At 31.2% G+C, this 22,779-nt stretch overlaps 5 protein-coding genes across 7 annotated transcripts in view; 2 read left to right on the top strand and 3 right to left on the bottom strand.

The window, feature by feature from the left end:
• The window catches only part of LOC130442100 (tetratricopeptide repeat protein 19 homolog, mitochondrial), a 110,447-nt gene extending 88,824 nt beyond the window's left edge, over nucleotides 1-21,623 (bottom strand). The window contains exons 1-2 of one of the 2 annotated variants that reach the window (XR_008909667.1): nucleotides 20,490-21,608; nucleotides 19,796-19,968 (exon numbers count right to left, since the gene is read on the bottom strand). Coding sequence is in view for 1 of the 2 variants with exons in the window: in XM_056776137.1 (XP_056632115.1) it covers nucleotides 19,874-19,968; nucleotides 20,490-21,438 (1,044 nt within the window). In the remaining variant the exon portion in view is untranslated. Of the gene's footprint in view, nucleotides 1-19,778; nucleotides 19,969-20,489 lie in introns of those variants that run through there. The other variant, XM_056776137.1, reaches the window with a different exon arrangement.
• LOC130442098 (cytochrome b5-related protein-like) lies at nucleotides 1,529-12,787 on the bottom strand. 2 transcript variants are annotated; one of them, XM_056776134.1, is made up of 6 exons: nucleotides 10,560-12,787; nucleotides 9,630-9,851; nucleotides 6,692-7,083; nucleotides 5,805-5,990; nucleotides 4,009-4,230; nucleotides 1,529-1,999 (listed from the first exon to the last, which is right to left on the bottom strand). In XM_056776134.1, exons 1-6 carry the CDS (start codon nucleotides 10,620-10,622, stop codon nucleotides 1,678-1,680), a joined length of 1,407 nt encoding a protein of 468 aa, XP_056632112.1. In that variant the 5' UTR covers nucleotides 10,623-12,787; the 3' UTR covers nucleotides 1,529-1,677. The 2 variants fall into 2 exon arrangements, with proteins under 2 accessions (XP_056632112.1, XP_056632113.1); XM_056776135.1 differs by lacking the exon at nucleotides 9,630-9,851 and having other exon boundaries at nucleotides 10,560-10,817.
• On the top strand, nucleotides 13,126-13,886 carry LOC130441790 (uncharacterized). Its single transcript, XM_056775578.1, has 3 exons — nucleotides 13,126-13,208; nucleotides 13,264-13,486; nucleotides 13,559-13,886. The coding sequence occupies exons 1-3, from the start codon at nucleotides 13,199-13,201 to the stop codon at nucleotides 13,884-13,886; spliced, it is 561 nt and encodes a 186-aa protein (XP_056631556.1). The 5' UTR covers nucleotides 13,126-13,198.
• LOC130442102 (proteasome subunit alpha type-7-1) lies at nucleotides 14,404-15,608 on the bottom strand. The gene is made up of 3 exons (XM_056776139.1): nucleotides 15,401-15,608; nucleotides 14,941-15,328; nucleotides 14,404-14,888 (listed from the first exon to the last, which is right to left on the bottom strand). Exons 1-3 carry the CDS (start codon nucleotides 15,500-15,502, stop codon nucleotides 14,629-14,631), a joined length of 750 nt encoding a protein of 249 aa, XP_056632117.1. The 5' UTR covers nucleotides 15,503-15,608; the 3' UTR covers nucleotides 14,404-14,628.
• On the top strand, nucleotides 16,133-19,568 carry LOC130442099 (protein catecholamines up). The gene is made up of 4 exons (XM_056776136.1): nucleotides 16,133-16,804; nucleotides 18,525-18,818; nucleotides 18,878-19,015; nucleotides 19,304-19,568. Exons 1-4 carry the CDS (start codon nucleotides 16,327-16,329, stop codon nucleotides 19,519-19,521), a joined length of 1,128 nt encoding a protein of 375 aa, XP_056632114.1. The 5' UTR covers nucleotides 16,133-16,326; the 3' UTR covers nucleotides 19,522-19,568.
• Nucleotides 21,624-22,779: the final 1,156 nt, after the last annotated feature.

Here is a 22,779-nt window from a genome sequence, read left to right as displayed (position 1 = left end):
TAATCGCGAACAACCCATTTTTTTCATCCTTGACCTTGAATAATATTTTTTCCATACACGGAAATCATGGGGAACATTCAAATTTTATTTTCGATTGTATTTTACTGATTTTCAGCTTGATGGAAATTAAAATATCTTCACTCTCACTTATTTTTTTGGTCGAATTTGACCGTACTAAAAAGCAAAAAGTTCTCTTATGGATTGATTTGCATTCTAGGATCTTTTTTTTATTTTTTGTCTTTTATTTTACTGGTATGTTGTTTTTTGTTCTTTTTTTACGTTTTTAAAATATTTTTTAATAACCTAACTTAAGTTATCGGTCTTTTTGTGTCCTCAGTCTCCGTGTTTCATGAAGTGGTATGAGGACGTTTTAGAATCGATGCTGAGATTTTATTAAATTCCTCGAATAAAGTGGGAGGTTGATAAAAATTAATTTCTGAGCAACAATAAGTAAACAACGTAATAGGAAAATTATTTAAAGAAAAAACGTAATAGTTACTGATTAGCATGTTAAAGCTTCATTAAAAAAATCCGGGGAGTTAAATCGGGCGATTTAGTTAGCTTTTTAATAAAATTTCTGTGATCTGTTAATTGCTTGAGTAAATTGGTATTTAAAAAAGTTGATTTTAATTCTGATTTACATTATTTTTCAATGTAAATAAGTTTTCTAACATGTTCAAGTTTTAACAAAACAACAATTTCTTAAATTGCGTTAGTTTTGTTAACTTTTTGAGTAGGAGTGAAGCTGTAATTCAGAAAATTGACCTGACTACCAAAGTTGTCACGTTTCTTTGCCTATTAAACACATCTTCTCTGACTACAGACAAAATTTCACCAGCAGTTTGATCTCAGGATTAACCTCAACTGCCTGACAGAAATTCCTGGAGTTTCTCGTCATTTAACTTATGTATCTTTGGAATGGATTCGTGTGACAATGACCAGCGCTGTCAAGGCACATTTAACTGAAATATATATAAGCTTTAACTATGACTTTCCCAGAATGTTTCTTCGTAATCTATCCTGAAAATGACCATCAACTTTTCGTTTTTTCATTCTAATTATCGCACCGACGATTTAACTGTTGTTCCACATAGTTTTGTTTGAAGAGTCCAGCAACGCTACTCACTCCGCCTCTTTCGTAGTTGACTGCCTGCAGTTACTCTAGGTGGATTGAGAAAACCTAGTGGTACTGTTACAGGTTCCAGGCCCGAAAAAAAAGGTAGCATACCAAATGAACTACTAGAAAACAGATAACTAGCTCTAAAAAAACCTGGGATGTCGAATGATTCAACGAAAACACACGCTAGTAGCAAAAAAATTAAGGAGAGTATCCAGGATCGACAATTTCCAAATCCTAACCTCCTACGATGATTTTTAGCAGTTTCTCTTGGAGTTATTAACGCGGTTCTTCATCCAGGATTACTATTGGTCCAGTCATTTCTTCTCCTACGATATCCAAGTTGTCTTCGGATGTGGTTGGAGTTGGAGTGGTTTTGGACGCTAGGGGGATGAAAGAAAAACACGTTCCTCGCTATGATAAATAAATTTATTTCCCTTTCGATTGAATTTGATCTATTAAATACATTTTGAAAATAATTCATCACACGCTAAGGGTCGATATATACAAATTTCGTTTCAAAATAAATCTTCAATTTACGAATAATTACATTAAAAATTTTATGTCTGACAACGTGGAAACATTTCATTTTTTTTTAAATCCGGTGGCGATTGATTCGGTTCGACTTTGATCATTTGTTGTACCGCCCCGATGGCGGCATCCATTTGCGATATTAACCTCAAGTTCAAATCGAATTGTCGCATCACTTTATCCAATGTTGGATACAAGTATTTGAGAGTGGAATGGTCTAATGTTGGGAACATATGATGTAAACAGTGGTCACCAAAAGTGGTTAACACCAAGAAATCAGAACCTGTTATATCTTTCCTTTCCATTACAGCGTCTAATTGACTAATACCCCAATCGTATTCCTCCGAGGTTCTACAAAATAAAACCGATCAGAAACACAACAAATGTCTATCTTCTTAAACTATCAGTATTTTTTCACACAACGCGATTACAGAAAAGTTTTGGTCCACCGTTTATTTTGTATAAATATTATCCCGATGTTTACCGAGTTATCTTGGATAACACCCATAAAGTCGTCGTAGTACGGGGGACAAAACTGATCCAGAAAGCAACACGGAACGACAATGATTCCAATGAAGAGACACCATTATACGAAAAATATCTTGAAGTATGATGATATTCAAAAGATTCATCACCACCAGAATGGAATATGAGACTGATCATTCCAATTTTCAAAAAAGGATACCCCAAACTATTCTTCTAAAACGCTTTTAATAGCATCAAGAGGTCAAATCTTATTAATTTGGTAAAAATGACGGTGAATAACTTAGAGGCCAAAATTTTGACGGAGGATGGACTAACAAAGGTTATTCAAATAGTAAGAGATGTTAAGCAGGGAGACGCTTTCTCAATCCATCACATAAGATGGAGTAAGAGATGAAAAAGAGATGGTAAAGACGTTATCTTGAAACAGAAGGATATGCTGATGACCTGGCACTTGCAGCAAAGGTTTGAAGAAGACTGAATGTGGTTGGAGGTGAATGTGACAATGGAGATAATAAGAGCGGCAAATGGACTATGGTAGAGGTATATTGGCTTTATAAAGATTCTGAGTAAGATATTGGAACCGGTCCAGATCCATAGAGGATTCTTAAAAAGGTTAATGAATCACGGGATCAAAAACTAGATAAAAGAAAATAATATAGTGATATAACGAAGCCAAGAAGTCGACCTAAAGCACGTTGGGACCGATAGAAAATGTAGCGTTGAGAAACTGGTGATAAATCTTGGAAAGTAGTAAGTAGTAGAACAGGGTAGTGAGAGAAGAATGAGGGAAGCTAATTATAAGCTGTGACGGGTTAGAATAGTGAACAGAGGAAATTCAAAGCGGATTGATTCAACACGAAAGATGAATTCAGGGAATATTTCAAATAGAGACTTTAAAAGAAATATCTGGATTTATTTAACAAGTAACAGTTACGTCATTTCATTTAGATGATTTGATCAAAATAATAAGCAGGTTTATTCTAGCATTTGGAAAATACCAGATACCAATTAAATGTATAAAATACTTCTTCAATACGACACTGTTTCGAGTAGGATTTCCGCGGATTTATAGCCTGAAATAACTTTGAAACACTACTCTAGATCGTAACCATCTTTAAATATGAATTATCAGCTTCTTCTAGTCCCTTATGGTTGATGATAACACGTGAGCGGAAAGTTCAAAAATCGAAAATATTCACCAGTACAATGATTAAGGAAGATCAAAAGCACACAATGAGGAAAAATCCAAAAAAGTTTTCCGAGGAAAATTGTTACAACAAAAACTGATAAAGAAAATAGTGAAACTGCTTAGAAACCTTCAAAATGAAGAATTTATAGAAGTTTCATAATTTTTTTGTAGTGAAATAAGCATTGAAGAAGCTGATAATTCGATTGAAAATTGGATACACAAAGGTATATTGCATGTTTTGGATTTTTCCGCTATCTTTTTCCATTTTTTACTGTCCAGGGTATTACTCCACCACAACGGACTCCTATTTTGTTCAGATCACTCGTTACTTGACTTTCCCATTGACTTTTTGGTCCTCTTTGGAGCCGGTTTCCTAAGGGTTTCCATTATGCTATTTTTTTAACTTCAATATTAATTTTCATCCGTTTTACGTTTCCCAACCATCGTTTTCGCTGCGATTTTATAAATCTGGCAATAGTCTTTTCATTTCTTTTACTTTATAAAAATATACACTTTGTTAGAATAATGAAACAGGTCCGTATTTTGAAAAGACTGATTTGACACAATTAGTTTTTCTTTTGAAACCTTGAATATATTCCCGGCGTTCTTTGAGTTGGTTGTATGACTAAATTAAACTAATGACCTAAAAATATTTGCTTATGATTATATAGAATTTGTCTTCTACCTTGGAGTATCTCCATCGTGAAAAACATCAGGATGATGATGGGCTGCGCTTAATCCAATTAAAGTAAAAATATAAGAACCAACCAATAGAATGAAGCACCACATCAAAACTGTGTAAAATATTGTTTGTTTTCCAGTTATGAACATAAATATAGGTAAGATGAGTCCAGAAGTGTCCTTAATATCAATATTTTTATAATTACAGCTTGGAGAACTCATCAACCTAAAAATATTAAATGCTTTTTGAACTTTCTCTTTTTTTATTGGTAAAAAAATTTTGTTTTAGTATATTTATTGTAATACTAGTTTTAGTAACTGCATTAGTTCAATAAGTAAAAAAGAAAAATACGAAAATACCAAATTTATACACGAAATACAAACAACATTTTTTGTACAACTGTAAATGTGAATTTACGTCATCTTAATAACAAAATTGAGATTTCTGATGAAATATAGAATTCTTTATCTTCTTCCAAACAAATTAGAATATCTGATAAACTTGTGGAATCGACTCTTCAAGAAATATTAACAACAACATGGAATATCTTCGGGAATTTATGGTTCAAGTTTTATTATAAACTTTTTATTCCAATAAATTGTTTCGTGATGATTAATTATTTTAAAAATTGATTTCATTTACTGAAAAGTTATATTTCATGTGAATTATTTTGACAGTAGTACAAAAAGTTATTTTTTAGTGACCTTATTTGAATCATAGACAGAAATATCGCGTGTAAGTCGTTGAAATAAAAATTCACTGTAAGATTACTAGCCTAAGATAAAAAAAAAAAAAAGAAATAATAACCGATTTTTTAAAGATCCAAATATTTGTTTTAATATTTTATTAGATTTTACTATTCCCGCGAATGTTTAGGGTGTAAAGCTTGGAAAAGTTGTAAGATTCTTTCCACTTTTTCTATTAATTTCAAATTTATCAGCTTCAGCTGCTGATACGTAGTTTTTTTCAGATTTTAGAGCAGAGAAAACTCTAAATTAAAGTCCCAAAGAACTCATTCCCCAATAGTAATGGTTCGTGCTGCAATATTTAATCGATTCGTACTTTATCGAAAATGTGAAGATGTATTCAACAAGTTGATGGTGGTTTTCCATCTCTAGCTGATTTTTTTTTAATTAGTTTTCCTTGAAAGCCGAGCCTACATGATTTAAAAAAAACATTCGTTAAGAAATGGGTAATATACCTGGCGGTTATGTATCGAAAAATTCTAAAAAATCTAAGAGTCAGGTTTCGGGTACGTCAGGCGGCTACTTTGACGATAATTTTTCTAAATTCATGGCCATTTCAAAAATGCAAGAATTTATGACCCACTCTGTACAATTGGTGAATATTTTAAATTTATTGCATAGAAATTCTTTGACCTACGTAAAGAAAAATAAGAATCTGGAATATCCAATGGACTACTGGTGAATAACGAATGTTTTGTTTAAAAAATGAAACCGAGTTTCAATCAGAAAACTATAGTCCCACATATACTATCTTTTATACAGGGTCTTGGTTACAAAATGAGCTTTAATATGATTATTTAAACTCTTATCTAATCGATTGTCTTCAACAATATAAGAAAGATTCCACCTAGAAATTTGTAACATGAAGGAAAGATTTCAGAGTAAATGGAAAGTGCATTTGATATCAACTTACTGCCGGACGAAAATCCACAAATTATTTTTTCTACAAAATTCATGTCTCGAAAACTGAAATTGACAAAAAAAACTGTTACCGTTTTCATAATTAAGGCCTCGAACATCAAACGGGAAACAATGTTTAATGATTGTCATTACCTTTTCATAAATAACCCTGGAAAACTTAGAGTTAAGGTGAACGGGTACACCACCAGTGAAAAATACCCGCCGAAAATTTTCTTGTACGGAAGAAATTGAAGAAACGGCTCCACCATCATTATCTCTAAATCTATTATTGTGTTGGTAAAAGGATGATGACTCAAACAATGAGTTATACGCCATTCTCTGAAATTAAAGTTGCTGTTATTCAGATTATATCTTCAGGCTAAAAGGACAATAATATACGCTAAAAATTGGACAATTTAAAGTGTCCATTGTAATACTTTGAAGTTACTTCATTTGAAACCACTTTAAAGCTTCGTCGATCTTCTTCCAAACGTGATTTCATCTCGAAAAACAAAAATAATGACCCGGTGTTTGGTCCTGATGAGTTCAGACCATATTCACAATAAACAATACCGAAGATATTGGAGAAAACATTGTTTTCAATCGCGCGACTTTATTGAACGTCGTCCACGAAGGTTTACCCAATGTTAACTTTGTTTACAGGCTTTGGAGTCATACTCAAATGTCCTAGACTCAATTTCCGTTTTAAACCATGTTCTGGAATCCACTGAGTTGTCCTAGTAAATCATCTCGTCCCTCTTGTTTCTATATCCTGAGTATCTGAATAGTGTTTTCTCTGATATTCTGATACCAGAAATCTTCAATTGCCACGACGTACAGCTTCCATCCAATCCAATATTTTGCAATTCAAGAGATCTTCAAAAGACTTGGAAATATATAGTAATCAAGTGCAGAGGAAAATCTGATTACAATAATGATTAAAAGGCTCCAAAATCTTCTTTTACGAAAGGGGTGGAAAGAAGGATTATATATGACATCAAAATTCATAAAAGCTCAAAGCAATGATAGGATTAACCAACCTTATTTGCAGTAGAGAAAATTGAAGATAAAACATCCTCAGATTATCCTTCCGATGTACGTAATTATGGGCAGCTATAGTTAATAGACCTAAAGCTACCCCAGCGGCTGTAGCTATCGTAAAACTCCACCATTTCACGGCTAACGTCGAAAATAGGAATAATAAAAATAATAATCCGTCTGAATATAAATCAGATATGCAGTAGATATTTTTTGGTATATCCTTTAAGGATTTTCTGACTTCTCTTTTGAGAGTTCGATAGAATCCGTCTTCGTCGAACGTAAACGGGACGTTTCTTTTCGTTACTGCTTCTTTAACGAAATATTTTCTTATCATTTGTTCGGGTAAATCGGATATGTGATGGGACTCAAAAATTTCTGATATATCTGTACCCTAAAATAAAACAATTATTATTTATTTATTTATTTCAACCCCTTAATTTAAACATATCCTAATTTGTTAAGAACCTAATGAAAATTCTATCATTTCGAGTAACGTCATTTGAGACGTCGGCCATATTGTCGTGGTGAACAAACAAAGACTTTATTTCATTTGCGTATAGAGAACTAATTATTTCGAAAGCTTATTTGTTTGAATTGAATATCTTTGATCAAAGTTAAACAGAAATAAAACACGAATATAATCATAATGTTAATTTAAGTTACGGTATATTTGCCACTTGAGACTATATGGCGGCTGGTTGTGACGTCATCCCTATCGCTTTACGTTGAGTTTTAACCATAGAATACGATGAGGTAAAACTTCAAAAATTGTTAATTCTTCATCTATTATCATTATTTCTTACAAGCATCACGATTCTAATCGATTTTTCTTTATACCTCGGTCGAAAATGCGTACAGAATCGAGTACATGCGCGCGTTAGATTACTAGGGCGAAAAGTTCGGCCCTGCACGTCATGGTGTCAAGTTTATACTTTACACTTTGAAATATTTTTAAAACAGATACTAAGTATCAATTAAAATATTGTATTGACCTTGTAGATGATTATATGGAAGCACTTTGAACCATTGGAACGAAAAAAAAAACAAGCGCTTTTGTACGTATTTACCGACCTCTGAATATTTTTTTTATTTACTCCAAGCAACTAAAAGTTACGTCAAAACCAAATGGAAATATTAATTCTGTTTACTGTTAAATATTCAATGAAATCATAAATTTAATATTCAATAATTAATGGCAAAAAATATGGTTTCCTATTATAGTTATAATTATAATGTTAGATTGTAATCGTAATAATTTACAATATTCTAATGTTTTGGCGGTTTATAAATAGAAAAAAACTAACAACTGGTAATGATAATTCAAGAAATACTTTGTTCGGGACTTAAATTATTAGAACTAGCAAAAGTTTGATGATGAAAAATCTAGAAAGCAAATTAATGAAATATTATCTCGGATATCAATATAATGATTTAGTTCGAGGTAAGTTTTCCGGCAGCTTTGAAAATTGGTCATAGATTTCAATGTGTTCTTTCCGAATTTTAACTGTACCACCTCGTATTTTCGCCGGTAGCAGCGTTTTGACCACATCTCATTTCTGATTCATTGTACGATCAACGGTTATATACAAAATAAAACTAGAGACAATTACCCACAACTTATGTAGCCGTAAAATAAATAATTTATGTGTACGAGTATTGCAAAATGTGTTTTAACACATATTTTGGACAAAAATTTCATTTCCATATCAAATTAATGTAGAGTAAGCGGGGGGATTATTTTTTATCTTGGTATACCGAAAACGCCTTAATTCACATACAATTTTGTATCCTGACGTTCAGGACATTCTCTTTCGCTTCACTGTTCTTGATGTACCAGACGAATTCATTGTCTATAGTACAAATCGAAACATAACAGTCCGATTCCATCCACATCCGGAATAGGATTATAAGTTTCATCTCAATCTTGTACGTTCTCGATTTTATCATATGTTTGAACTGTTTATCTGCATCCTCAAGCTTTCTGAATGATATTACAAGATTGTCATGTGATTTACCGTGACATTAAGGTATACTAAACAACAATCGACTGTATGGGTCTTTCAAGACGAGTCAAAACCAACAAAACTTGTTCGCGTACAAACCACTTCGAATAACTGGACATGTGACCAACGTTCCTTTGGGACAACATAGAATGTTTAATTTTGAATGATACACCAGAATCAGGGTGACCAATCGCAGAAGACGAACCATTCTCCGCTACGACAATGCGGTTACATATTAGTTCAAAGAAAAACGTTTTTGAACAGTCGAAACAATCGCCCAATGATTTCTTCTGATTCCCGCAGATCAAAAATAGATTATGAGTTCAACTTTTTTCTACACCTGAAGAAGCGGTTGATGGTGCAAATCACGTGTTTTGAAGTTAGCTCAATTGGAATGGGAAAATGCATCGACAGTTGGTTCAAACTCATGCAAATATGTATTAACCTGAATGGAGAATGAAATTGTCTCAACGGAGGAGGGTGCTTCAACCAAATAGGAAAATATAGTGCGATTCTATAATAGAGGCATATCTCTGAGTCATCAGGCTGCTATGTTATTGATAATGAGTATCATTCATTTTGTTTTTATCGTGAATTGAGTCAGAATGGAGATATTGTCATAAAACTGCTTTTAGACGCCAAATTTCCAACATATCGAAGTGACAAAGTTGAAATTCAGGTAAAGCACATCAAAATCACATCACCGATGTTCAAAACTCCCGAGTAAAACTACCAAATGATTGTATTATACGTTGAGAAGTATTCCTAGATCTGTTTTAATCATGCCGACTGATACAACTCAGTTAAAATATATTTTTACTGTCTCGTATTTTTTAAAAATTTTTGTTTTTGAATCATTCTTATGATTCATTATAACTTATATCAAAATTTAACTAAACCTTCTCCATATATGTTAGAAAATGCACCACCTTACTTTTGTTAATATCAACCAGTCTTTTCCTCCAGGATGTTGTCCGATGAAACTTGTAAAATCATATAATTTATCGTGTATTCTCCATAAACCTTCTGCTCCATCAGTATTTTTTCGACTTTCCAACCATTGGTCAGGAGTAATTAACCCATCTAGTTTATATCTCGTTTTGGGTGGTACTATACCCAAAGATGACTTCGGCTTATATTCTGGTGATGACGGCAACTACAAGGGAAACTGATAATCGTCTAATTGCACATTTGTTCGAAGGATTAGCAGAATTTTTCAACATCTTAGGGATAAGGACATGTTAAAAAGTTACAGAAAGATGTAGAGAAACTACTATGTTTGTGGAAAAAGTTATCAGATTGAACAAGAATATTCGGAGTAGCTTTAAGCAGATTTCCAATATATCATTACAAGTTAGAAAAGTCCTCCAAAAGAAAAAGAATTCACAGATACGTATCTCAGATATTTAATGAGAGAAATATGTCATTTATATTCCAATTCCTCAAACTTGGTCAAACATGTCATTGTAGATAATACAGAGCAAAAAAAATTAATAGAAAAATGACTAATAAAGATATTCTAGATCAGTTTTGATCCAGGACTCCTACTAGTTGAAGATGAATTACCCAAAAATGATTACTGTGATGATAACGAAGATTATCATAGATAATAGGGTTACCATTAATGATACTGAAGGTACCTACGGGAAACTGTTTGATTCAACGGATGAAAATAGGAAAGACCTTGCAGTTTTGGGTCTAATTTTGGGTAGGAAGTACTTTGATTCGATAGTTTTTAACACTGTTTTAATAAATTAAGATTTTGATCGCGCATTATAAAATATATCACGGTTTTAACTATGTTTATAAACAATGATTAATAACTATAGTTGAAAAAAAAAATTGTTAGAAAACAGTTAATTACCCAAGACGTGCTTGTAGCGATAACAGTCTTAGTAAATGTCGCAGCCCCTTTCACTATTTCCATTTTACACTATTTTCACTTTTCTGTCAACATACAAGATACACGTGACCCACTAACAAGATACCTAATGCAAAACATCTAAACAACTGATGAATGTTTAAACGGTGTTTGTATACCGGACAGTAAGTTAATGTTGGAGCAGATAATTAATTCAGTTTCGTATATTTTCTTTACCGTATAATGAAATTGTTAATTACAAGTGGAATTGATTAGATTATTCGTTTTTATCAATTCGAGTAGCTACTCTCGATGCCCCACTACAATAATTAATAAACATATCTCTTCAAGTCAACACAATAGATACAGGATGTCCGCTAAAATGGAAACTTGAATGTAATATCTAAAATTATTTAATAATTTGTTATATATATTAACGAGATTCACGCATTTCAACCTCCCAAATCGTTTTAATGAAAAACTGTCCTCAATGTTTCCGATTTTTCTCATTTTTCCAAATTTTTATGATCATTGATGGGTGATTTATACGAAATCCTATGAAAGGAACTGTCCTGCTCTTCATCTTCAGCTGTTCAGCTTGTTTATTACCACGAACTCTGGTGTGAATTAGTACCAACTTCAGAGTAACTTTGTTGATTGCTCCCAAGTTTCACATTGCTCTAGAATCGAGACATAAATCGAGTGAACGACGAACAACGAACAATTAGATCTCTATCGGATAATTTTGTTGACGTGGGCTTTCCATTTCACGTTTTTGGCTAATTCTGAAGCCTCTTAGCTTTAGCTTTAGCATAAAGTTTATTCGTCGCAGTCCTTTCTTGATAGTTCTTCGCCTTGTTTGTACAAGTTTGCTTCTTTTCATTTTGTCCGTTGTATTATAATTTAGCGCCTATATGATTTTGTTTGTTGCTGGTTTCTGTAGTGTATGACTTATCAATCTTCATTTTTCCTTCGTAATCGTTATGTATCTTTTCTAATCTTTCAAGTACGTTAATTATTAAATTTTCTGGATTAAATTTCTACCTCATACAGCACAAAACATTCTACATTAGTCTGAAACAATCTTTAGTTTTGTTGTTATTGAAATACTTAATGAAGACCACATTTTATAGGCAGGTTGAGGTTAGGTTAGGTTAGGCACATTCTATGTTTTATTACTACAGACAAATAAACGCGAACATAAAACTGGAGATCTTTCTTCAATGTCTGGTGTAGTAATTTCCGACTGTATACTTCTTTTGAAACTGGGGGGTCTTTCTTCAGTTTCGGGCGGTATTTTCGACTTCGTATTCATTTTGAAACTGGAGGTGTTTCTTCACTCTCTGATGTAGTAATTTCTCGACTGTATATTCCTTTTGAAACTGGGGGAGTCTTCCTCTAACTTCTGGTGTTATTTTCTACTTCATACTGTTTTTGAAACTGGGTGGGTCTTTCTTCAATGTCTGATGTTATTTCCGACGTCATATTCTCTTCAAAAGAACTGTAACTTCACTGTCTGACACATCAACCTCAATTCAGTTGAAATATTCCAAATTTTTTATTTTATTTTATGGATATTTTTGCGTTCGTAAACGTGAATTTGTCGCATTTGCAATAATAAAATGAGTAAATCGCCATTTTTTGACCATATAACGAATAGTTTTTCATCTATCAATAAATTTTTGTAAAAATTTATTTCCTAGAAGGAAAATTGATAAAAATAAAGAGTTTGTAATTATTTTCAATTTAATTTGTATATCGTTTGAGACTAAATTGTTCGAACATGACCATCAATGACCTTTTAAAAATGAAATAAACGTTTGATTGTTTTCGTGACCTTCAGTGATAAATTGATATTCAAACTATGTCAATTGTTTCTAACTTATAAGAAACTCGATTGAAATAATAATACGAACATTATCAGAAAATCAATTAGAATAAAACGAAGTACATTTAAATTTATACATCACCTGAATTGTTCGGGGAAATAATAATAATAATAAATACATATTTGTTTATTTACTATGAGAATCAATTTGTTGTCGACTTTCCTAAAGAAAACAAGAAATTTTATTTTATAACGACTCGAAAAACCGACCTGAATAGATAGAAAGAATAAAACTTAAATGTTTGTTCATCTAAATTATAATTTTCTCCTTCTCCTACCTCTACTTTCATAAACAATGTAATCTTCAAGTTTACAAAAAAATAAATGTTTGGTTAGGTCTTTACCGCTTTTCATTCGCTCTACACTCATACCTAAAAAGATATTATGTGCATGAATCTTAACCTTCTGTCTCTAAAATATGTCTGGTTCACAATTGTTCAATTCAGTTCCTCGTACTAGCTTCGAATCGTCTATATACCAAATATATACATTTCGAGTATTCATCATATGTATATTGTAATTTGTGTTGCCTATAAGACGTACACAGAACTGTCATTGAAAAACCCACGAACAAAGCTGTTGGTACCACTGAATACGATAATTCATTAGTCAACAAAGTTTCAAAAATTAATCCAGAACTAACCCGCGAACAAAGCTGTTGGTATTACTGGATACGATCATTCATTAGTCAACAAAGTTTTAAAAACTTTATGGGAACATACTTCTACTTCATTATTAGGAAAAATAACTCAAGATGAATGACGGTAACATGCAATTTCTAAAATATACGATTCTTATTTATTAAGAACATATTTGTAGACGTATGTATTAAAAGAAAATTAATATTCGACGGGGAATTAGGAGACGAAAGTCGTGTAAATAGAATTCAAAGAATGGTTTGTAAATGGTTGATAACAAACTATAATTCTAGTGAAGAGAATCAGTTAATGTATAACGAAATATGTTACCAGCTTTCGCTTCTTGAATATTCGAAACGCAAATCTCTACTCGTGCAAAAGAATTATCAAGAAGAATTTTCAAGGTAGGATATTTAAAAGTTGACATAAATTATATATTAACAAAAACTTGTTTTGCATATTGTATATTGTTGCAGGTATCAAAAATATATAAACGAAATGGAAAAAAACATCAAAGATATAACGAAAACGATAGAATCAAGTAAAACTCTTCTTTCGGATGTTGAAAACATTAAGAATCGTAAAATAAATTATGAAATGATAGCAAGAGATATTGTTATGGAACCTTCAAGAGAAGAAACTAGTAATTATATCGAACAATTAGAACAAAATTTGGTTACGAACAGATTGATTGAAAAACAATTGGAGGAAGAATGGAGTAATTGTAAAAAGCACACTACCATTATCACCTCTACTTCAGTACAACTTCAATCAATTATGGAGAATTCCGTAGCATTTAATTGATCAAAATCCCTCCAGGTCTACTTTAATTATAAATCATAAAAGGAATAAATTTTTTGATCATTTTTTTTTTTTGGTTTTTGTCACATTATGCATCTGATACATTTACGGTTTTAAAGTAATGATAACTCTTTTTACAAACTCAAAAATACGCGCCATTTCTCAAAAACCTTTATTTTTTTATTTATTGTATCCTGAAAAGCTCATAAACTATTGATATGTTGTAGAAAATCTAGTATCTTGGCCCTCTGACACTATTTAATAACATGTGGCTCCAAAAATAACAAGCAGACCAAAAAAATCCGAATCCATTGGTGATTTTCATATTGAACACCCTGTTTGTTACTACCAAATTAACATAAAAAATTTCTTTTATATACTTTTTTAAATTATACAGGGTATGGAATTCAAGATTTTAATTGTTAACAGTTTATAACATTTTAAATTACCCTGTATCATTAATGTCAATGTAGGAACAGGGAAGTAAGGAGATTTAAAATTATTATGAAAACACTGCATATTTATCATTATTGTTTTTTTGTTATTTCCTATAATAATAGATGTAGCTGACTTTTTGATAAGTTGATCTAAATATTGGGTTTCAAAAGAAAATTTAAACAAAGCTCGATTTTTTTTACTTTAGTTTACCTTCAAATATCAAACATAAATTATAATAATGAAAATTATAACTTACAAACTTATTTTAAAAAAATTTATTTGAAAATTATCCTTAAATTAAGTGAATTTACTTCTTTGCTTTCTTCTTTTCGGCCTCTTCCTCTTTTTCTTTTTCGATTTCCGTCACGTATTTTGCAATTGTATCCCCATCTAACATCACTATGGGTTCACCGTGCCGCATCACTGCAATTTCAAGATTTTTCTGTCCCGATTGTACAACTTCTAATAATGCTCTAATCGCCAATTTAACTGTGCCCTTTTCTGTAGCTACCTCTTCAGGTGTATAAAATTTCTCGAGAAATTCCCTTACAGTCTTTGCAGATCGTCCTTTAAATTTATAATAACAAAAAACTATGTAACTTTAAGAAAACTAACTTACCTGTAGCATTGGCTTTCCACTCATAATATATACCAGATGGTTCTGTTTGATACAGATGGGGTTTACCATCATAATCAAATCCTCCAATTAAACAAGAAATACCAAAAGGTCTTCTACCATTACTTTGAGTGTATTTTTGTTTAAGTGAAGCTATATATCTAGTAATGTACTCTAATGTAACTGGATCTTCTACGGTTAATTTGTGGCTCTGGCATTCAATTTGAGCACGATTTATTAATATTCTAGCATCGGCAGTTAAACCAGCAAAGGCCATTACAACATGATCGTCTAAAAGACATATTTTCCTAACCGTACGTTCTTCTTGAAGTTTTGCAACTGATTTTTTCTCCACTCCGAGTACAACAGCGTTAGCACCTCTTACTCCAACCTAAAGTAGTATTTATTAAAGTTTTGAGAGATGATAATGAAAAATTTATTTTGGGGTTATGATTTAACTTACGGCGGTTGATCCTTTCCGTACGGCTTCTTGTGCATACTCTACTTGTAGAAGATGTCCGTCTGGAGAAAATACAGTTATAGCTCTATCGTATCTTGAAGACATATCTTTATTTTTTATAGAAAATGTTAGAAAAGCTGATATTCAAAATACACAACCTTAAAATTTTCGCTTTATCATCAACAATCAGGACTACCAATAGACAATGTCTAAAATGACATTCATAATTCTAAAGCACATTTTCTTGAACATATATGAGTACTCTGGCCACTAGTAATGACGTCATTATTTTAATACCTTACCAGGAAAAATGATGTAGTATCAAGAAGGACCCTTACATAACGCATATGATCGGTCTGTTTCAAAAACGACATCGATTATTGTTATAATAGCTAATATCCTCATATTTTTTTAATATTGTAGATCAAACTTTAATTTTATTATTACTAGAAGAGCTAGTGAACTATTTATGATCATTTGTACTCTTTGAGATAGTAAATGATACTATAAGGATTCTATTTTTCAAGCGTATTGTAATTACATCAGAATTAAACAGTGATGATGATATTATATTCCAATAGCTCTCAGAAAACATCAATTCGGATACACTAAAATTGTCACAAGTATATGAGAAATTTCTATGAGAATTATCTCATTTAAGAAATCCGCTAAATCTGGACATATTAAGTATTTTATAGAGAATTTTTATTTTTTATGTTTTACTGGATGAACGTCACCTGTCAATTTGAAATTTTAGAAAACAGTACAGTGTCATCAAAAGATTCGATAAGTGCATCTGTAAATGTGAAATTAACCTAATCTTTTTACCAATCTAATAAGAAAAATGTGTTGATTAAAACCCACACAATCCAATAATAAACATACAAATCTGTAACTATATAAGTTTAACTAATCAATTTATAGGAACGATGTTTCTAAGTAAAATATCATTAGTTATTATTTTATTGAGTATAGATGTATGTTTTTCTCATATACATTCTCACGAAGATCACCATGGACATTCCCATGACGAACCCCCATCATTTAAGTATTCCAAAGCTGCCAATGAAAAATTTCAAGAAACTCATCATCATGAAGAACCACATCATCAAGAATCATCAAAATCTAAAAACCAACTTAGTACTCCAGATCTTTGGCTTTACGCAATGGGATCTACTTTACTTATAAGTGCAGCTCCATTTTTCATTCTATTTTTCGTTCCTCTAGATAATACAGAAAGTAGCCAACCTCTACTTAAAATTTTACTAGCTTTTGCCTCGGGGGGGTTATTAGGAGATGCATTCCTCCATTTAATTCCTCATGCTAATATGGCAATTGAAGAAGATTCCCATAGCCACAGTCATAGTCATGAACCAGGACATGAACATTCTCATGATATGTCTGTAGGTAAGTGTTGATCTAATTTGTTCTTTGAATTATTCAATATTTTTTTCAAATTTTATTTACATCAGGAACCTATGTATTTTTGATTTAAAATTCTTGAAGTTTTGTGAGCCAAATAATGACATTTAATCGTTTATTCTTTGCCTTTATAATATATGAAGTTGATGCCAGATTTTCATTCTAATGAAGACAAATATATTTAACTTTATTTTTTCATATGTATGGGGTTTCTATCGATGAATTTTTAGAATCATTTTCAAAAAAATTGAGTACATTATTTTTATGTACCTACTCTTGATAAATATACTTACCTTATCATATTCATTAGTATTTGTGTTTATAGACATTTTTTTTATCATATTTGTATAATAAATAGGAGATTAATGTGCATTAAATTATATTTTTTGAAAATTAATTGCACTTGAAGTTTATGCTAATATTTACATATATTTGTTTAAGTAATTATTAGGATTTTTTTAAAAACATGGGAATTTTGTTGTAACTACCTTAGATTTTGCAATAACACTATTTTGTACTATGTTAATATCATAACAAAAACCAAAATCATTAGTAGTCCAATCAATGACTGTAAAAACAGTGTGAACTGTGTATTTATCCTATACAGCACTAATTTGTATGAAAATTTGGAATTAGGTTCTACTTACCCTTTCTCGGGGGCGATAATTTTTCATCGATGAAAATAAGTACCTAAATCGATAAATTGACTAAATTTAAGCAACTTTTGTTCTATAAATTTTATTCTGAAAGTCAATACTTTTCGACTTTTCGCAAGTGAAATTGTCGATTAATGAGCAAAAAACCACGTTTTTAGATTGTTATTCGCGAATAAGTAGAAAAATATGCAATTAACTGAAAAACTTGTAGTTTATACAAAAACGAAAAAAATCGTGTATTTACGATTTATGCAGACCAAATACAAACGGAATGATTGCTTGTTGAAAGTTGATGGGTAGTTTCAAACTCCAAAATGGAAAGTTTCTACGTACAACAACCGAAAACCAATGCATTTTTCATAAAAAATTTATAGAAACTTTCTTTATGTCTTTCAAAAAACCTGTATTTTTATTTTTTTAAAAAGTTCCTAGCATTAAAACTAAGCGAGTTATGAAGAAAATAATGTCGAATTAGGACGATCTTCACAATATAGCGAAGTGCGACCACGATTGAATTCATATTCATAATAAACTCAAATAACACTAGTTTTACAACACGTTCTGAATATGTTCACCATTGAAAATATCAAACAGTATGATGGCAATGTCAGATTTGACATAATCACATCAGTGTTGCCATATCTCCAAACTTAGGTAGCAACGCTCGTAATTAAATAATTAATTGTACATTCGTGAAGAATATTCAGTTGGAAATTAGTTGTGTGTCTTAGTTTCATTATATAATACCCGTTTTTAATTTTTTTTCAAGAATTTACAATTAACATAACATTCCAGCCATTGTTCTAACATTGACTGTATGTTTGATCAGCTGATATTGTCAGTACTACTAAATTAAATATCTATCACTAGCATATAAATATACCTTCAATAACTGTGAGGTTAACATTTTGAAAATTTGTAAAAAGGGCTTTCTCTGAAAAGGGAAACGTAGTACCTTTAATTTCTACTATTATTTAACATTCGATAGTTGAAATAAACTCCAATTGGACCCTTTTTCGACGTTTTAGCGATCATTATTTTAATTATAGGTTTATGGGTGTTGGCTGGTATAGTGGTGTTTTTAGTAGTTGAAAAATCAGTAAGAATCCTAAAAGGTACCGGTCATGGACATTCTCATACCGCCCCAGTAGCTACTACTGAAAAAATCACAAATAAAAAAGATGGCGATAAGAAATCTAATAATAAGGAAAACAAAAAACCAAAAGAATCACCTCAGAATGAAATTAAAGTTGCAGGATATCTCAATTTAGCTGCAGATTTTAGTCATAATTTTACAGATGGCTTAGCTATCGGTTCGTCATATTTAGCTGGAAATACCATCGGTAATTAATTATTAAATATTCCTTTTCTATTCTTATAAATCATATTTAATAAATTTAAGGTATTGTAACTACCATAACTATTTTATTACATGAAGTACCACATGAAATAGGAGATTTTGCTATTTTACTTCAATCTGGAGTTTCAAGGAAGAATGCCATGTTGTTACAGCTAACCACAGCACTTGGCGCTGTTGCAGGTATTTATTTTTTTATTTGAAAATGTAATTGTCTCTCAGTATTTTGTGAATTCGATCACAGAATACGGATCATCCAAATATTTGGTACTATTTATTAAAAAAATGTTGATAATTTCATTTTAAAATCTACCGAGACAAAATTAATGCTTTTCAATATGTCGTGGTAATGTTCTAACAGTGTATTCGGAACTATAGTAAACTGTTCTCTGTGTGTATATGTTACAGTTATCAGAATACTCCTTGATTTTAAATTTTCTTCAATTAAACTATTATTTTGCCATTTTTCAGGTACTGCTTTATCTCTTCTGGCTCAAAACAGCTCTGGTGCAATGGCAGCTTCATGGATATTACCTTTTACCGCTGGAGGGTTCATTTACATAGCTTTGGTATCTGTTATTCCAGAGTTGTTGGATGAAGAAAAACCTAGCGTTGTTCAGACACTTCTCCAAGTAGCTGCCATGTTGTTGGGAGTAGGGATGATGGTTATTATTGCTGAATTCGAATGAATTCCCTAATTTTTTTATAAAAATATTAATAAATATTTTTAAAAATTCTTGTTGAAAAACGCCGAATTACGTCCCCTTTTTAGTACCACAACTTTGGTCCTTCGAGCCGGATACGATCCACTTAAATATTGAAAGACACTAAGGGCCAGAAAGTGTTTTTGTAAGTATTTCAGAAATTACATCGTAGATGTCGAATTATGAAAGGTAAGTAGTATTTTTTTGATGGGGGGACGTGAGGTATGAATTAATAACCAAAGTTACCCTTATATATATTTTTTTTAATTTTCTATCCATTTTTATAAAAAATAAATTAATATCCACATGTAACTAGCAAAATATTGTTTAAAAAAAATCATTTGGATTTTAGTCTTTCTTCAAGATTCATTTTTATTTGATCTAAACAATAACTCGCTTGGTGTATAGATTCTTCGTTTTCGTGTTTTCTTCCTAAAAAAATTTAATAATTTAAAAAAAAATCGAACTATGCTGCCCGGTTTGAAATCACAACAAAAACACATTAGTTTAGCGTTTTCGAAGTAGTAGAATCCATTTATCAAGATGTCACAATTTATTTGCGGTTTCATCAACAATTTAATTCGCTTTTTTAGAAAATGGCGGCTTTACGAAGAAGGACAAGCCGCATAATGTTATGGGTGAATATTTACCCTGTATTTGATATTTTTAATGTACCCAAATTAAAAAAAACACACACACTAAACTGTGTCTAAATATACTTGAACAAAAACATTTTTCAATACTTGAAAATTACGTTTTTGGGAATAGGGTGTGGAAAAAAACGTTTGCATAATTGCAAATTATGAGAAGATAGTGTGAAATTTCATTATTTAAATCTTCCCAAAAATGTTAAATAACATCATCAAAAATCTTTAATATGCTTAATAATTAAGCACACGAAAAAATAAAGAATTTTGTCTTTTATTTGTGTTACCTTTAGTAATAACACTTACCTAAGTGCCATGCTTCCTTACAATTCTTTTCAGCTAAATCTATGACTCCCTTTTCCAACAAAATCAAACCTAAATTCGCCTGAACAACCCCTAAATGTGACTTATCATCTAGAGTGCTCCCTATATTGACGGCTTCTTTTAAATATTTTTCTGCGTTTACCATATCTTCAGCTCTAAAACTTGTCGTCCCTAAATCATTCAATAATAATACTGCCTGTTGAGTATTCTTCCCAATCAATTCGCTACATATTCTATAAGCCTCCTGTAATCGTTCTAATGCTTTATTTACTTCACCTTTATCTAATAAAAATTGGGCATACCAATCGTTTATTACACCATAAAGAATACTTGCATGGATATTATCACTTCTTTTTTTATCAATTTGTTGTAAGCACCATGTATAACCGATTTCAGCTTCTTTTAATTCGGCCGCTAATTGACAAATCCTAGCTAGTTTTAAACTGATGTGGATCACTTTAATATCATCATCAGGCATTCCATTTGCGAGTAGAATTTGTAAGACAGATTTGAATAATTTATTCGCTTTGACTAAATCGTTTTGATCAAATGCCAAATTCGCCATCAAATCGTAGCAGTAGACTACACCTTGTTGGTTCTGCTGCTGTTGAGCTATTCGTAAAGCTAAATGTAACATCTGTTCGGCTTTTTCATATTGTTCTCTCTGCATACACAACACGGCTCTCTTTAAAGTCATTATTAATTCTGATTCCTTATTTTCGTCATCTTTGGTAAACCCCAACCATGTTAATATATTTAACGCTAATAGAATTTTACCATTGAAGTTTGAATTTCTAAGGTTATGTACGTACTGCGGATTTGTATATAATTTTCGACACGCATTGAAACTTGAATTATTAACTGTGCTTGTTCTGAATTTATTCAATTTAATAAAGTTTTTTAAACTGAAAAGTCTCGACAGTCTATTCATAGTTGAACTTTAATTTTAGTCAACTTCAAAAAAAAATATAAACATCTGTCAATTTGTCGGAATTGTCAAGATGTAAATATGGTAGAAAACGTTGAGATTTTATAAAAATTGTTTTGGTAATTATCTTTTTATTTTCAATTTCTTTGTAAAATATACGTATTATAAAAATATAAAATTCGTTCTTCAACATTAGGAAGGTCTCGACTTTAAGGATTATGTAGGTAATAATCAAAGATTGTTCCGCAAAAGTTGTTCGCGAAACAAACAGAGCAGAGAGCGATTTGTATCACGTGATCATAGTTTCTACAGATTGATTGTGGTAGTTGCCAAACAGTAAACGCGAAACGAAAAATAATTTACCTTAAATAATTGAAGTCAAGGTCAGAACAGTAACTATGAAAGTATACAAATTTACTTTGTAACTACTTGTTTGCTGTATAGCAACGGAGAATGTAACAAAATTAGATATCAATTCCTGATGTGGTATTATACTTAGTCAGTTTGTTATGCATTACTAATAAGACTGTTTATTTTATATATACAAAAACAACACATATAAGTAAAGATAAACATTGAAACATCAAAACAAATATAGAAACTCTTTTCCGAGAAAGTGCTCAAAAATTTATATAACCGAACGCGAACCTAGTGCAATGACAGTTAATTGTCAAAATCCGCTGATATCCATTTCCGAAAAATTTAAACTTAGAACATGATCTACAAGAACTTTTGATTTTTATTAAGAGTTAAATCTTCCATGATTATTTATTTAGTTGTATAATAGATCCTAGAACAGTTAACATACGAATTTTGCACTAAAGTTTATTACCAATAAGATATTTGTATGTCAAAATAACGAAAACTATAAAAACGGCAAACGTCATTAACCAATCAATGATAGGATTCCAAGAGGAATATTGTATTTTTGAGTTGAAGCAAAGAAATTAATTTTTTGCTCATCCTTGAAGTCTTATAACTCCTCAGGGATGCAACTTGGTGTAGAGGTAAATTGACAGCGGAGCGTTCGGGAGGTAGTGTGTTGAAACTTTGTTCGGAAAGTGATCCCTGATCAGCGCCAACACTTATTGTGTGATATCAAGACTCCTGTAGTCTATTCTATTCATCTGTACTTTGTGTAGGTTTTTATGCGGTATAAATAAGCAAAGTTGCCAAATCTAAATTTTGATTTTTGATACAAGAATTTTTAATAGTTTGAAAATAACATGGAAATATACAATTAAATAAATATGTTTGTTGTTAATTTGAAGTTTTCAAACTATTATTTACATGGTAATTCAAATTATCAAGGAAACTTTGAAAAATCCTGACTCTTCTTCGATA

Source organism: Diorhabda sublineata, chromosome 3, assembly GCF_026230105.1.
Source record: "Diorhabda sublineata isolate icDioSubl1.1 chromosome 3, icDioSubl1.1, whole genome shotgun sequence".
In the NCBI taxonomy this organism is placed as follows: domain Eukaryota; kingdom Metazoa; phylum Arthropoda; class Insecta; order Coleoptera; family Chrysomelidae; genus Diorhabda; species Diorhabda sublineata.
Note: the sequence above shows the minus strand (reverse complement) of the source record. Positions and strands in the feature narration are given on the sequence as shown.

Bases quoted from the DNA above. Each gene is read 5' to 3' on its own strand.
- LOC130442098 (XM_056776134.1), bottom strand. From the start codon at position 10,622: ATGGAAATAGTGAAAGGGGCTGCGACATTTACTAAGACTGTTATCGCT. The intron at 7,084-9,629 runs GTAAGGTGGTGC...GTTTTATTTTAG, and splicing joins ACTGGTTGATATTAACAAAA to GGTACAGATATATCAGAAAT. The intron at 2,000-4,008 runs GTAGAAGACAAA...TTTATTTTGTAG, and splicing joins CACGATGGAGATACTCCAAG to AACCTCGGAGGAATACGATT.
- LOC130441790 (XM_056775578.1), top strand. The intron at 13,487-13,558 runs GTAGGATATTTA...ATATTGTTGCAG, and splicing joins TATCAAGAAGAATTTTCAAG to GTATCAAAAATATATAAACG.
- LOC130442102 (XM_056776139.1), bottom strand. From the start codon at position 15,502: ATGTCTTCAAGATACGATAGAGCTATAACTGTATTTTCTCCAGACGGA. The intron at 15,329-15,400 runs GTAAGTTAAATC...ATACTACTTTAG, and splicing joins TACGGAAAGGATCAACCGCC to GTTGGAGTAAGAGGTGCTAA. The intron at 14,889-14,940 runs GTAAGTTAGTTT...ATAAATTTAAAG, and splicing joins GTGGAAAGCCAATGCTACAG to GACGATCTGCAAAGACTGTA.
- LOC130442099 (XM_056776136.1), top strand. From the start codon at position 16,327: ATGTTTCTAAGTAAAATATCATTAGTTATTATTTTATTGAGTATAGAT. The intron at 16,805-18,524 runs GTAAGTGTTGAT...TTTTAATTATAG, and splicing joins TTCTCATGATATGTCTGTAG to GTTTATGGGTGTTGGCTGGT. The intron at 18,819-18,877 runs GTAATTAATTAT...AATAAATTTAAG, and splicing joins TTTAGCTGGAAATACCATCG to GTATTGTAACTACCATAACT.